This window comes from Mobula hypostoma, chromosome 30, assembly GCF_963921235.1.
Source record: "Mobula hypostoma chromosome 30, sMobHyp1.1, whole genome shotgun sequence".
Classification (NCBI taxonomy): domain Eukaryota; kingdom Metazoa; phylum Chordata; class Chondrichthyes; order Myliobatiformes; family Myliobatidae; genus Mobula; species Mobula hypostoma.
The window spans coordinates 10975176-10989109 of record NC_086126.1 but is presented as its reverse complement, the minus strand read 5'-3'; the positions used below and the strand labels follow the sequence as shown (position 1 = coordinate 10989109).

The 13934-nt window shown below is 55.4% G+C and overlaps 1 protein-coding gene across 5 annotated transcripts in view; it reads right to left on the bottom strand.

The window, feature by feature from the left end:
• Positions 1-13934, bottom strand: part of ltbp3 (latent transforming growth factor beta binding protein 3) — a 287951-nt gene that overhangs the window by 95681 nt on the left and 178336 nt on the right. For 4 of the 5 annotated variants that reach the window (XM_063036411.1, XM_063036414.1, XM_063036412.1 and 1 more), the window contains 2 exons: positions 9071-9173; positions 144-224 (listed from right to left, as the gene is read on the bottom strand). In XM_063036411.1, coding sequence (XP_062892481.1) covers positions 144-224; positions 9071-9173 — 184 coding nt within the window. Of the gene's footprint in view, positions 1-143; positions 225-4445; positions 4721-9070; positions 9174-13934 lie in introns of those variants that run through there. The other variant, XM_063036416.1, reaches the window with a different exon arrangement.

Genomic DNA, 13934 nt, shown 5'->3' with positions numbered 1-13934 from the left:
CTGCTGAGCTCCTGCCCGCTGTGGGATGAGCGAGAAGGGCTGGCTGCAGAGGTCAGGACCCCCAGCTGAGAGTCGGACCCGGGCGGCTCCCCTCCGCACGGCGAAAATCGGGCGGGTGATCGGAGGGACCGCCGGCCACTTACCTTGGCAGTGGGTGGTGTTCAGCCGCTTGTAGCCCTGGGGACACTCCACGCCGCCGAAGCCAGTCTTCGGGTCAGTCAGATCTGTGGAGGGGAACAGGATGCAGGGTTGCTGACGTGCGATGAAAGGGTCGGGCGGCGGGGGTGGGGGGGGGCCCCAAATCCCAGCTGAGCACTTACCCCTCTCGACGTCGCTCTGTCCCCCAGGAGGACCCCCAACCTGGGTTCGGAGGACGGCCTGCCTCGATGACCCGGGGAGCCATGTTGGATCCGGCTCCCGGAAGGGTCACCCAGACAGGTCAAAGGGCAGAGGTCAGGATCCGGGTTGGGGGGGGGGGTTCCGGTTCGGTGGTGAGGTTGACTGGTGAAAGAAAATTGTTGCGGAAACAGCAATGAAAGATCCTCCTGCATCTGAGTGCGACAGTATTCCTAAGTCTCCACCCAAGACTCGCGTCCCTGACACACAAGGAAGCTATCGTCACGGCCAGAGATGGTGGACCTTCGCTGCCGATCTAAACGCCAGCGGGGTGGCGGCCAGTTGGTACGATTGCCCTGAACCATTGAGCGTGAAGTCAGACGCCATTGAAACAGGCCCCTAGGCCCACCGTTCTGACACTCACCATCGTCCCCCCTCTACACTAATCCCATTTACCCACTCTTCGTTCACAGCCTTCTACGCGTTGAGAATTAAAAAGCTCATCCATACCGTGAGAGCACAAGGATCGGTGGGAATTTATATAAAAAAAAATTTATTTAGAGACTCAGCTCGGTTACAGGGCCTACGGGCCTAATGGGCCTGCGCGGCCTATTACACCCATGTGGCCCATTAACCGACTAACTTGTACGTCGTTGGACTGTGGGAGGAAACCGGAGCACCCGGAGGAAACCCAGGCGGTCACGGGGAGAACGTACAAACTCCTGACAGACAATGGCGGGAATGGAACCCTGCATTAGGGAAGGAATGACAAACTAGAGAAAAATCAGCGGGTGCTGGACATCCAGAACAACACACACACACACACACACACACTCACACACACACACACACACACACACACACACACACACACACACACACAAAAATGCCGGAGGAACTCAGCAGGCCAGGCAGCGTCTGTGAGAAAGAGTAAACAGTCCACATTTCGGGCCAAGACCCTTCATCAGGACTGGAAACGCCGACTGCCTACTCTTTTTTCCAGAGATGCTGCCCGGCCTTCTGGGTTCCTCCAGCACTCAGGGGAGGAATTCCGGGAGTCCTGGGCGCAGGCAGTGGAGGCAGAGTGATCGAAACGGGAGCCGAGAGGCCAGAACTGGAGGGGGCTCAGATCCCTCGAAAGGCTGCGGGGAGAGGAAGCTGTGGGAAGTTCACGAGAGGCTGCCAGTTCCTCCCGCTGTCTCACCAACGTCCCCATGGGTCCATCTAATCCTCTCCTTCTTCCCTTCCACCCACCCTGCAGGTTCTGACCCGCTCGCACTGTGATAAGTGTTCGACTGCAAAACCGTGAGATGCAGGAGCGGAGTTAGGCCCGTCTGGCCTTCTGAGCCTGCTCTGCCATTTCACCTTTCACCTCGGCTTTAGACCCTTGCTTTTAATTTCTAACGAACTGCTAACCATTCCAAAATCGTAAGGGGCACTGTCCTGGGATCACCCTGTCCCCAGCCCGGCAGGATTTAAAGTGACGTCCCCGCACCGCCGGGTGTTAACGCTAAGGAGGCGGGCCGTGCACTCGCCCGGCACCTCTCCCGTCCAGTTCAGGGCGCTTCCAAACCCCTTCGCGGCCCGTGGCGTCAGGGAGGGTCTGAACCCAGCAGCTCCCGTGCGCGGCCGTCAGTCTGATCTGCTGACGTCGCCCAGGGGACTAATATTGGCCCAAGGCTCCGCAGGAGCCCCGAGATAAACACCTCCCTTGGTTTGCCAAAACCCCGGCCAGCGGAGAGTCCCTGGCTCCCTCCAGGAACGGTAAACAAACGCCCATGGGATCCTCGCAAGGGAACCCGAACAAAGGAATCGCGAGGGGGCTCGGGGTTTTCGATTTGCCACGAACAGCTTTACCATAAGCGAACACAAGGCTCCATTCAGTAAGCACAGCCTGCAGAGCTGGAGTCAAAGCCCCACATGGGACAAAGAAAATATTGTCTGCCGCCAAGGAAACTCTGGGATGTTACTGCCGGGAAAAGCAGGACCCAGCAGGCCAGGCCTGAGCATTCAGAATGGCCTCCGTCCAGGAACTCGGGCCCACACCCACTCGCGCTGGCCCCAGCTGTGCTTGTATCTGAGCTCTGGATGTTTCCCATCTGTTTTCTCAGCTACTGACAGGAGCTTAATGGCATTTTCATGCTATGACAGAGCAACCCCAAAAGGCCACAAAGTCCCGGTTCATAACATTCACTGGGTTTCTGTTCCCAGACCCCTTTCCCCCTTGTTGTTGTGAGCTTTGCTCCAGAGCCAGGCAGGGAAAAGATATTCCCGGCCCACTATCCCTGGGAGTGCCGGGCCGTGCGGGAGGGGCGGTGAGGAGGGGGTGTCACACTGAGGGAGGGGCGGTGAGGAGGGAGTGTCGCACTGAGGGAGGGGCGGTGAGGAGGGAGTGTCCCACTGAGGGAGGGGCGGTGAGGAGGGAGTGTCGCACTGAGGGAGGGGCGGTGAGGAGGGAGTGTCGCACTGAGGGAGGGGGTGAGGAGGGAGTGTCGCACTGAGGGAGGGGCAGTGAGGAGGGAGTATCACACTGAGGGTGAAGAGGGAGTGTCACGCTGAGGGAGGGGCGGTGAGGAAAGAGTGTCACACTGAGGGAGGGGCGGTGAGGAGGGTGTGTCACACTGAGGGAGAGGCGGTGAGGAGGGAGTGTCACACTGAGAGAGGGGCGGTGAGGAGGGAGTGTCGCACTGAGGGAGGGGGTGAGGAGGGAGTGTCACACTGAGGGAGAGGCAGTGAGGAGGGAGTATCACACTGAGGGTGAAGAGGGAGTGTCACGCTGAGGGAGGGGCGGTGAGGAGAGAGTGTCACGCTGAGGGAGGGGCGGTGAGGAGGGTGTGTCACACTGAGGGAGAGGCGGTGAGGAGTGAGTGTCACACTGAGGGGGAGCGGTGAGGAGGGAGTGTCACACTGAGGGAGGGGTCATGAGGAGGGAGAGTCACTCTGAGGGAGGGGTGAGGAGGGAGTGTCACACTGAGGGAGAGGTGGTACGGAGGGAGTGTCAATCTGAGGGAGTGTCACACTGAGGGAGTGGCAGTGAGGAGGGAGTGTCACACTGAGGAATGGGCAGTGAGGAGGGAGTGTCACACTGAGGGAGGGGCAGTGAGGAGGGAGTGTCACACTGAGGGAGGGGCAGTGAGGAGGGAGTGTCACACTGAGGGAGGGGCAGTGAGGAGTGTCACACTGAGGGAGGGGTGGTGAGGAGGGAGCGTCACACTGAGGAATGGGCAGTGAGGAGGGAGTGTCACACTGAGGGAGGGGCAGTGAGGAGTGTCACGCTGAGGGAGGGGTGGTGAGGAGGGAGCGTCACACTGAGGGAGGGGCAGTGAGGAGAAAGTGTCACACTGAGGGAGGGGTGAGGAGGGAGTGTCACACTGAGGGAGTGAGGAGGGAGTGAGGAGGGAGTGTCACACTGAGGGAGAGGTGGTACGGAGGGAGTGTCAATCTAAGGGAGGGCGGTGAGGAGGGAGAGTCACACTGAGGGAGAGGCGATGAGGAGGGAGTGTCACACTGAGGGAGGGGCAGTGAGGAGGGAGTGTCACACTGAGGGAGGGGTGGTGAGGAGGGAGCGTCACACTGAGGGAGGGGCAGTGAGGAGCAAGTGTCACACTGAGGGAGGGGTGAGGAGGGAGTGTCACACTGAGGGAGAGGTGGTACGGAGGCAGTGTCAATCTGAGGGAGGGGTCATGAGGAGGGAGAGTCACACTGAGGGAGAGGCGGTAAGGAGGGAGTGTCACACTGAGGAAGGGGCCGTGAGGAGGGAGTGTCACACTGAGGGAGGGGTGGTGAGGCGGGAGTGTCACACTGAGGGAGGGGTGAGGAGGGAGTGTCACACTGAGGGAGGGGCAGTGAGGAGGGAGTGTCACACTGAGGGGGGGCAGTGAGGTGGGAGTGTCACACTGAGGGAGGGGTGGTGAGGCGGGAGTGTCACACTGAGGGAGGGGTGAGGAGGGAGTGTCACACTGAGGGAGGGGCAGTGAGGAGGGAGTGTCACACTGAGGGAGGGGCGGTGAGGAGGGAGTGTCACACTGAGGGAGGGGCGGTGAGGAGGGAGTGTCACACTGAGGGAGGGGCGGTGAGGAGGGAGCCCCATCAGGTTATGAGAAGCTCACCAACACAGAATCGGTCTGTGGGATCCCACGGTCCGTTCTGGTCCCAAGCACTGGCCCTAAGTTCCATCTCATTGTTGCTTCTCCCCGCACCGTGTGCTGCATCGACTGGCAACCTTGCCAGTTCTTCAGATTTGTTTGTTTTTTCATAGACCCACGCAAGGGGCCGGCTGGATTCGAACCCGGGACCCCTCCCTTCGAAGTCTGGTGCTACACAAGTCATGCCTTCTGGGAAATCCTCCATACGCCCTGAAGGATTGATTATAAACACGGCAGGAGATGGCTCTACCACCCCCCTTTCAGAGTCAGAGAGAGAGAGGGAGTGTCTTAGAATAATAGTCTGCTGGCTTCTGTCATCTCTTTCCCTTTATAAACCTGCACTTTAGACTTGATTGCTTCCAGCACCTTTATCGAGTCATCAGGCAGAGCTATGACTCGTCAGCTAAAGAATTCAGCTCGGCTGCAAGCCCAACGGCCACCCTGTGTGCCTTCTGCCAAGTCCAGCACAGAGCCAGCTCTGGTGGGCCACGAGAGCCCCCGGGGTGGTGGGGGGGGGGTGAGGTGGGGGAGAGCTCGCCCCTCTCCGGAGGCTGCCTTATCCTTCGGAGATTGCGGAACGAGTCCGCCATCTCTCCCTGTCGGCCCTCCTCATTGTCCTGGTGTCGCCCACGGTGGGACTCGATCTCCCTGCCAGCTACGGCCTACTGGCCTGATTTCCTATTGACGCTGGGAGATTTTTATAAGGTCTGAGCAATGCAAAAAAAAAAGAGGAAAACAAACTTTAAAAGCATGATGTAGACTTAGGGACTGGACTAGGATTGGGAACTTTCCCTCTGTTAAAAAAGAAGAGGGAGAATAAAATTCTAAAATACGTTAATAGGGGTAACACCATGGCTTAGCGGTTAGCGCGACACTATTCCAGCTTGGCGCATCGTCAATTCGTGCACCATCTGCGAGGAGTTTGCACGTTCTCCTCCCGTGCCTGGGTAGGTTTCCTCCGGGTGCTCTGGTGTCCTCCCACAGTCCGAAGCCGGACCGGCTGGTGGGTTGATTGGTCGTTGTAAACTGTCCCGTGATTAGGCCGGGGTTCATTACGACGAGGCCAGCCACTGTCGTGTCATCCGCAAACTTGAGGACACAGCTTGAGCTAAATCCCGCGAGTGCTCGGCGTAAGGGGACGAGAGACGTTGCCGCCCGCACGGACTGACCGCGGCCTTACTGTTAACGAGTCCAGTATCTAGATACCCGAGGGAGGTGTGGAGGCCCAGCGAGGACAGTTTCCTCACCGGCTTCTGGGCTACGATGGCGTCAAGCACCCAAAACTGAAGTCTACAGACAGCAGCCTGGCGGGTGAGACCCCATTTTCCAGGTGGGACGGACAGAGCGGAGGGCAGGAGCTATTTCGTCGTCAGCGGGTTGATCCACACTGTGGGGCAGGGTCATGGCCGTCCCAGGCCTGGCCATGTCTGCTCGCCCACCAGCGCCTCTGTAGCTGCCCCCTACAAGGGGCGGGGGCCCTCAAGAGACCATCTGAGCCCAACACCGTCACTACCCCCAGGATCGAACCGTAATCCCCTGCCTTGCAGCCTGCCCTCCGTCACGCCGGCAGAGGCTCGCTTGTAGAACTGGGGGACACGATGCAGATGTACTGAAGGGGACAGAGAAAGCAATGAGTCCTCTCTCTATCACACTCCCTCTTTCCCCCTCTCTCCCTCCTCCCGCTTTCTCACTCACACTCCCTATATCCCTTTCTCTCTCTCCATCCCCCTCTCTCTCCCGCTCTCTCCTCTGTCCCTCTCTCCCTGGTCTCTCTCTGCATTTATCTCCCTCCCCCTCCCTTTCTGTCTGTCTGTCTCTCTCTACCCTCCTTTCTCTCTCTTCCCCCTCTCTGTCTCTCCCTCTACACCCCCACTCTCTCTCTCTCCCTCAACCCCCCATCTCTCTCTTCCCCTCTGTCTCTCTCTCTCCTCCTATCTGACTCACTAACCCTCTCTTTCCCCACCTCCCCCTCCCTCTTCCCCTCTCTCCTCCTCTGCCTCTCCATCTCCCGTCTCTCTCTCTACCCCTCTCTGTCTCTTTCCCCCCTCTGTCCTCCCCTCTCTCTGTCTGTCTGTCTCCTCCTCTCTGTCTGTCTCTCTCTCCCTCTAGCCTCCACCCTCTCCCTCCCCTCATCTCTCTCTCTTCCCTTCACTGCCCCTCTTTCTCTCTCCTCCTCTCCCCCTACACCCCACCCTCCCCTCCTCTCTCTCTCCAACCCCACCCTCCCCTCAACAACGAGCTCAATCTGACTGCTTGGCCTTCCTTCCACATTCCACTGCAACCCGGTTTTAAAAAAATACGTTATTATTTCTCTCCCCGGCATCTGCTCGGGGGAGGGGGGGGCTGTCAGCCCCCAACTCCGAGAGAGAGAGAGAGAGAGAGGCGCCCCGCCACTTCGGGGCCGCGGCCCCCGCTTTCCACCCAGCCTCGCGCTCTCGGGGCCCCCACGCCCACCTCGTGGAGGTCACGCACTGAGGGAACGGGGAGTACGGGGGTGGGGGGGGGTGCGAGGGGACCGGCTCCAGCCTTTCCCCGAGGTAACGCTATCCCAGGACAGCCCGAGAGCAGGGGCTTGGCGAGGACTCACACCGTCCTCTCTGCTCGAAACCCCAGGATCCCAGGGGCCCTGACACTTCCATGGAGGGCTCAGACAACTGGGGCTCGGGGTGGGGGGGTGGTTCACGGGGAGAGTGCGGTGTTTACTCTAGATTCCTTTCCTCGTTGTCTCCACGCTTTCCTCTCTGGTTCCGCGAACAATACAGCAGGAATTCGTTGAATCTGCCTGGTTATTGCTCTTGGCCGAGCGCCCGGGAATTTCATCACTGGGAAAGCATCAAGGAATTTTCTAGCCACAGCTTTTCTCTGATATACCTCGCATTCCCTGCCGCGGCGCGCTGAGAGACCTCCGTGTTCGACTGTGACAGGGTGAAATAACCCGCATTCCTCACTGCGATATCGGATTCGGAATCTGGTTTAATATCGCCGGTGCATGTGGTGAAATTCGTTAACTTTGTGGCAGCAGTACATAATATAGAGAAAAAGACTGTGAATTACTGTAAATATATAAAATAGTTAAATTTAAATAAGTAGTTCAAAAACAGAAATAAAAAATTAGTGAGTTAGTGTTCATGGGTTCAGTGTCCATTCAGAAATCGGACGGCAGAGGCGAGGAAGCTGTTCCTGAGTCACTGAGGCTCCTGTACCTCCTTCCTGACGGTAGCAATGAGAAGGGGGCATGTCCTGGGTGATGGGGGGTCCTTAGTGATGGACAACACCTCTCTGAGGGACCGCTCCTCGAAGATGTCCTGGATACCACGGAGGCCGGTGCCCGTGATGGAGCTGACTGAGTTTACAACTCCCTGCAGCTTCCTCGCCTGTCAGTGCCTCCAGCTGGACCCTGTCTTTCTGCGTGTTTCCCCCCAGCTGTCAGTCCGTGGTTTTTGTATTGCCGCGTGCTCTTTGTTTGTTTTTATGCCCCATGTGCTCCTGTCCCCGCCCCTGCTCTACTCCGGACCCTGTATCACTGAGTACTCCGTCTCTCACTGGTTTCCCATTATCACCTGTATTGCTGCCGCCTGGGTGTCATTGTGCTCCACCTATCATCTGCCTCTCTGGATATTGCTCAGTGTATTCCAGTCCTGTGTTTTCACCTGTTCGTTGCCAGGTTGTGCCAGTGAATTTTCCCGAGCCTTTCCAGTATTAATGTCCGAAATCTGAGTATCAACCGTCTGTTCGCTGACCCCGATTCCGCCTGTTTCTCTTGATTGTTCTGGCTTTTTGACTCCGCCTGTTTCCCGGTTCCGGTTTTTGGATTCCTCTGGCTGTTTCCATCCCAGCCTGAACTTTGACGCCGACTTTGTTCGCCCCTCGGGATTTGTGACTCAGTAAATCTCACAGTGCGCACTCGGTAACCGGCCTGCGATGGGGGCCCCCGCTCCAGCGCCCTGACGTAGCCGTGGCGCATCTGCGGAATCCGTTGCCGCGGGCGGCTGTGGAGGCCAAGTCACTGGGTATACTTACGGCAGAGGTTGATAGATTCTTGATCGGTCCGGGGAGAGGGCAGGAGATTGGGGACTGAGAGGGAAAATGGATCGGCCATGATGAAATGGGGGAGCAGACTCGATGGGCCAAATCTGCTCCTACATCTTACGGTCATACCCACAATACCCAAACTTCATGATGGCATGCTGAGATAAACAAGCGTAAAGGGGAACGAAATGACTGTTACTCCAGATCAGAAGAACGCCGTTAAGCGTAAAGAACGCAATGAAAGAGCACAAAAAGACATAAATACAAGAGCAATGCACAATCTGAGCACAATGCACTGTTACATATTGTACGCGGGGGCTGACTGCATGCACGTTCAGAGACGCTGGGTGACGTGTACGCAGTGAAGGTGGGGTGGGTCAGCCTGACGTCTCGGTGGGGGGGGGGAGTAAAAGGGTTTTCGAGTCTGGTGGATGCCGCGAAGCCCTGGGGGGGGGGGCGTGGGACGGATAGTCCGTGAGCGGAGTGGGCGGGACTTCCATCGATCACCCAAGTCCTCCCCCCTCCCCCACAACGCCCTGGGACTTTGCCGGCGTACTCACAGTGCTGGTGTCGACATTTGTTGCAGTTGTTCAAGCCCCACGAGGCCCCCACACTTCCGCAGCAGTCCTCCTCCTTGGTCAGGCCTGGCAGCGGGTTACTGCACTGTAAAGCAGACGCGGGCATCCCAGCATCAGTGCGGGTTGGAGAACCCGGGAACACCAACCCCCCCTCCCCACGCCACCAAAGAGGAAACCTCTCGCCTCCCCCCCCCCCCCCGGCCAATCCCGCCCACCAGAGCCCGGACATTTAATTAACAAAGCCGGCTGAAGTTAGAAGTCGAGCTGCCCCCTCCAGTCCCTGTGTTACACCGCACACTGTCGGAGCAGTGCTGCCAGGATAATCAAGGACACGACCCACCCAGCCAACACACTTTTCGTCCCTCTTCCCTCCGGGAGAAGGCTCAGGAGCTTGAAGAGTCGTACGGCCAGATTTGGGAACAGCTTCTTTCCAACTGTGATAAGACTGCTGAACGGATCCTGACCCGGATCTGGGCCGTACCCTCCAAATATCCGGACCTGCCTCTCGGTTTTTTTGCACTACCTTACTTCCCATTTTTCTATTTTCTATTTATGATTTATAATTTAAATTTTTAATATTTACTAATTTTTACTATTTTAAATATTTAATATTTGTAATCCAGGGAGCAGGAAGCGCAGAATCAAATATTGCTGTGATGATTGTACATTCTAGCGTCAATTGTTTGGCAACAATAAAGTATAAAGTATATGCAGTAGGGATGGATTAATTACTAAATTTTATTTAATCTTACTTCGTGATACGGTGCGAAGTAGGCCCCTCAGCCCTGATTTAATCCTAACCCGATCGCGGGACGATGTGCAGGGACCAATTAACCTGCCCGGTATGTCTTCAAACTGTGGGGAGGGACCCGGAGGACATTCCCCGGGGAGGACGGACAGAGGCTCCTTGCGTAGGGCCCCGAAATTGAACTCCGACCCTCCGGCGTCCCCCAAGCCGCGAACCGCTACGCGACTGTGGAGTGGACACCCTTTCCCGCTCTCTTACCCGCCAATCATCTTCATCCGCCACCCCCCCCACCCATTGGCACAGGAGGCCATTCGGCCAGTCTGGTCAATGCCAGCTCCCGGCAGAGCAATTCCATCGGTCCTGTTCCCTCCCCACCCCTCAAACCTCAGAGTTCAGAGTAAACTTATTACCAAGTACTCCGAGATTCATTTTATAAGGACGATAGAATCAGTGAAAAACTACACACTAACAAAGGACCAGTGTGCAAAAGACAAACTGCGCAAAACCAAAAAGAAATAATAATAATAATAATAAATTAAAGAGTAATAACTAATATTGACTACATCAGTTGGAGAGACAGAAAGTGAGTCTGCTGGTTGAGGAATCAGGTGAGTGAAGTTACCCACGCTGGTTGAGGGGTAATTTTCCGGAAGGAGGAGGAGAAGATGGCAGCGCAACGCAGCGTGCGCGGCCACTCCGGTGAATGGTATTAGTTATGTGTCAAGTAGGGGACCGTGCACAATTCTGATTTGATGGAGACGGACGTGAGAGTACGGAGGAACACCTGGAAAACTTCTGAGATGCCCGCTTCGCTGCCGCTGCTACTGTGTGGTAACCGGAATCTCCAGAGCAGAAGGCCCCGAAATCCTCGGCTTTGCTTGTTTCGGCGGCCGGGGCGAGGTCGAAGGCGCTCGGCAGAGGATGGCGCTCGGGTGGCTGCATCGGAGGGGCTGGTCAGAAGCCTGAAGTTTTCGGACAGATGGACTCAATGTCGGCTGTGGTCGGCTGCTTCCAAGGCATCGGCAAGTTGACGGTGCCTGGAGGTTTATGGCAGGGAGTTTCTCCCTTTTGCTGCCTGCTATCGGGGACTCGGGAGTCGATCGACTCGGGGACTTTGAGACTTTTTTTTACTGTGCCCATGGTCTGCTCTTTATCAAATTATGGTATTGTTTTGTACTGCTGTAACTATATGTTATAGTTATGTGGTCTTTGGTTTGTCCTGTTTTTTTTTGTGATATCACTCTGGAGGAACATTGTATCATTTCTTAATGCATGCATTTCTAAATGACAATAAACGAGGACTGAGTGTCCTCATAATCTTAAAAAAAAACTGTTCCTGATTCTGATGGTGTGAGGCCTGAGGCTCCTGTACCTCCTTCCTGATAGCAGCAGCGAGAAGGGAGCACGGCCTGGATGGTGTGGTGGGCTCTTTGACGATGGACGTAGCTTTCTCGTAGCCGCGCTCCTAGCAGAAGACGCTCCATGCTGGGGAGAGCTTTTCCTGTGATGAACTGGGCTGTATCCATCACTGTAGCAAGTTCTCCTCCCTATTGGCCCTGGGGTACTGCACAGGTTCTCTCTCTCTCTCTCCTCACATCAACTCCTCCTTTCGTTACTTGGCCGTATTAAGCAATAGATTAGATTAGATTATGAGGACACTCAGTTCTCGTTTATTGTCATTTAGAAATGCATGCATTAAAAAATGATACAATGTTCCTCCAGAATGATATCACAAGAAAACACAGGACAAACCAAGACTAAAACTGACAAAACCACATAATTATAACATATAGTTACAACAGTGCAAAGCAATACCGTAACTTGATAAAGAGCAGACCATGGGCACGGTAAAAAAAAGTCTCAAAGTCCCGATAGCCTCATCATCTCACGCAGACGGTAGAAGGGAGAAACTCTTCCTGCCATGAACCTCCAAGCGCCGCCAACTTGCCGATGCAGCATCCTGGAAGCACCCGACCACAGCGGACTCTGAGTCCGTCCGAAAACTTCGAGCCTCCGACCAGTCCTCCGACACCGAGCACCGAGCACCATCTTTGTCGAGCGCTTCGACCCCAGCCCCGGCCGCCAAGCAACAGGCAAAGCCGAGGATTTGGGGCCTTCCCCTCTGGAGATTCTCGATCGCACAGTAGCAGCGGCAGCGAAACAGGCATTTCAGAAGTTTCACCAGATGTTCCTTCGTGCTCTCACGTCCGTCTCCATCAAATCAGGATTGTGCACGGCAGCCTACTTGACAGATAGCAGATATTCATCACCGAAGTGGCCGCTGCGAGCTGCGTCGCGTCGCCATCTTCTCCTCCCTCCTTTACTGTAACTAGGTAAGTGACTGGTTCGCCTTTGGGGAGTGGTCAGAAACCTAAAGACCCAGGGGGAAATTTATACGGTCAAAGGTTCAAAGTGCATTTATTATCAAAGTGCCTATGCAGCATACAACCCTGAAATCTGTCTTCTTCAGACAGTCGTGCGGCAAAGAAGGGCCGTGCAATCCATTCAAAGAAAAGCATCGGACATCAGAACCCCCTCTCCCCCCACGCGCTAAAAAAAATCCCGCAAACAGCAACAGGACAAACACAAAATCAACGGGCATATGGATTCAATCTCATTCCACCCATACCCGTTCCCGTTCCAACATATCAGTCCACTCTCTTTGTTATACGTCCTTTCAAAATGTTAGACTAATTCAAAGGAAAACATGAGATACGAGCTTAACTTAAACTTCACTTAAATCTTTTACTTTAAACAAGTCGCACACGTGTCACATGTTTTTTTTAACTTTATTCGTTTACGGTACACGGGCGTCGCCAGCATTTATCGCCCATCCCTAGTTGCCCTTGAGAAGGTGGGTGATGAGCTGCCTTCTTGAACCGCTGCAGACCCTGAGGTGTAGGGACACCCACAGTGCTGTTAGGGAGGGGGTTCCACGATTTTGACCCAGCGACAATGAAGGAACGGCGATGTGGTTCCAAGTCAGGATGGTGAGTGACTTGGAGGGGGATTTCTGAGTGGCGGTGTTCCCAGGTATCTGCTGTTCTCGTCCTTCTAGATGGTGGTGGTCGTGGGTCTGGAAGGTGCTGCCTGGGGAACGTTGGTGTGTTGTTTCAGTGCATCTTGTAGATAGTACACACTGCTGTAACTGTCCGTGGATGGTGGAAGGATTTGATGCTTGTGGAAGGGGTACCAATCGAGTGGGCTGCCTGGTACTGGATGGTGTCGAGCTTCTCGAGTGATGATGGAGCTTCACTCACCCAGGCGAGTGGCGAGTATTCCATTACACTCCTGACCTCAGCCTTGCAGGTGGTGGACAGGCTTTGGGGAGTCAGGAGGTGAGTTACACGCCGCAGGATTCCTGGCCTTTGACCTGCTCTGGTAGTCACGGTGTTTATATGGCTGGACCAGTCCAGCTTCCTGTTAATGGTCACCCCCAGGATAGCAGGGGGGCATCATGATGTACATCACTTATTTTTGCATAAAATCCATAACAGATTATTTAAATGAACAAGAATGCTTAATTAAATAGTCGTTCGTTCCTTACGTGCCTTGTCACAAGACGGGGGCTAAGCAGGCGCTACACCTCGCCCAAGGGTGACCTGCAGGCTGGCGGTGGGAAGGAGCACCTCACACCTCCTTTGGTAGAGCCATATCTCCACCCCGCCACCCAAATTATGCAATATATTTACGACATTACTCAACTATTAAATACACTACAGCTTCCTCTGCCACCACGAAGAGGCCACACTCAGGTTGGAGGAGCAACACCTCATATTCCGCCTGGGTAGCCTCCAACCTGATGGCGTGAATATTGATTTCTCCAGCTTCCAGTAATTTCTTCCCCCTCCCCTTCTCGCTTCTTCCACTCCCTGTTCTGGCTCCCTCCTCACACCTTCTCTTCTCCTCACCTCCCACTGGGGCCCTCCCTTCCATGGTCAACTCTCCTCTCCTATCAGATTCCCTCTCCTTCAGCCCTTTACCTTTCTCACCAATCACCTCCCAGCTTCTTGCTTCATCCACCCCCAGCTCGTGCTCCTTCCCCTCCCACCTTATCCTGGCTCCTTTCCCCGCCCCCAGTCCCGACGCGAGCTCAGC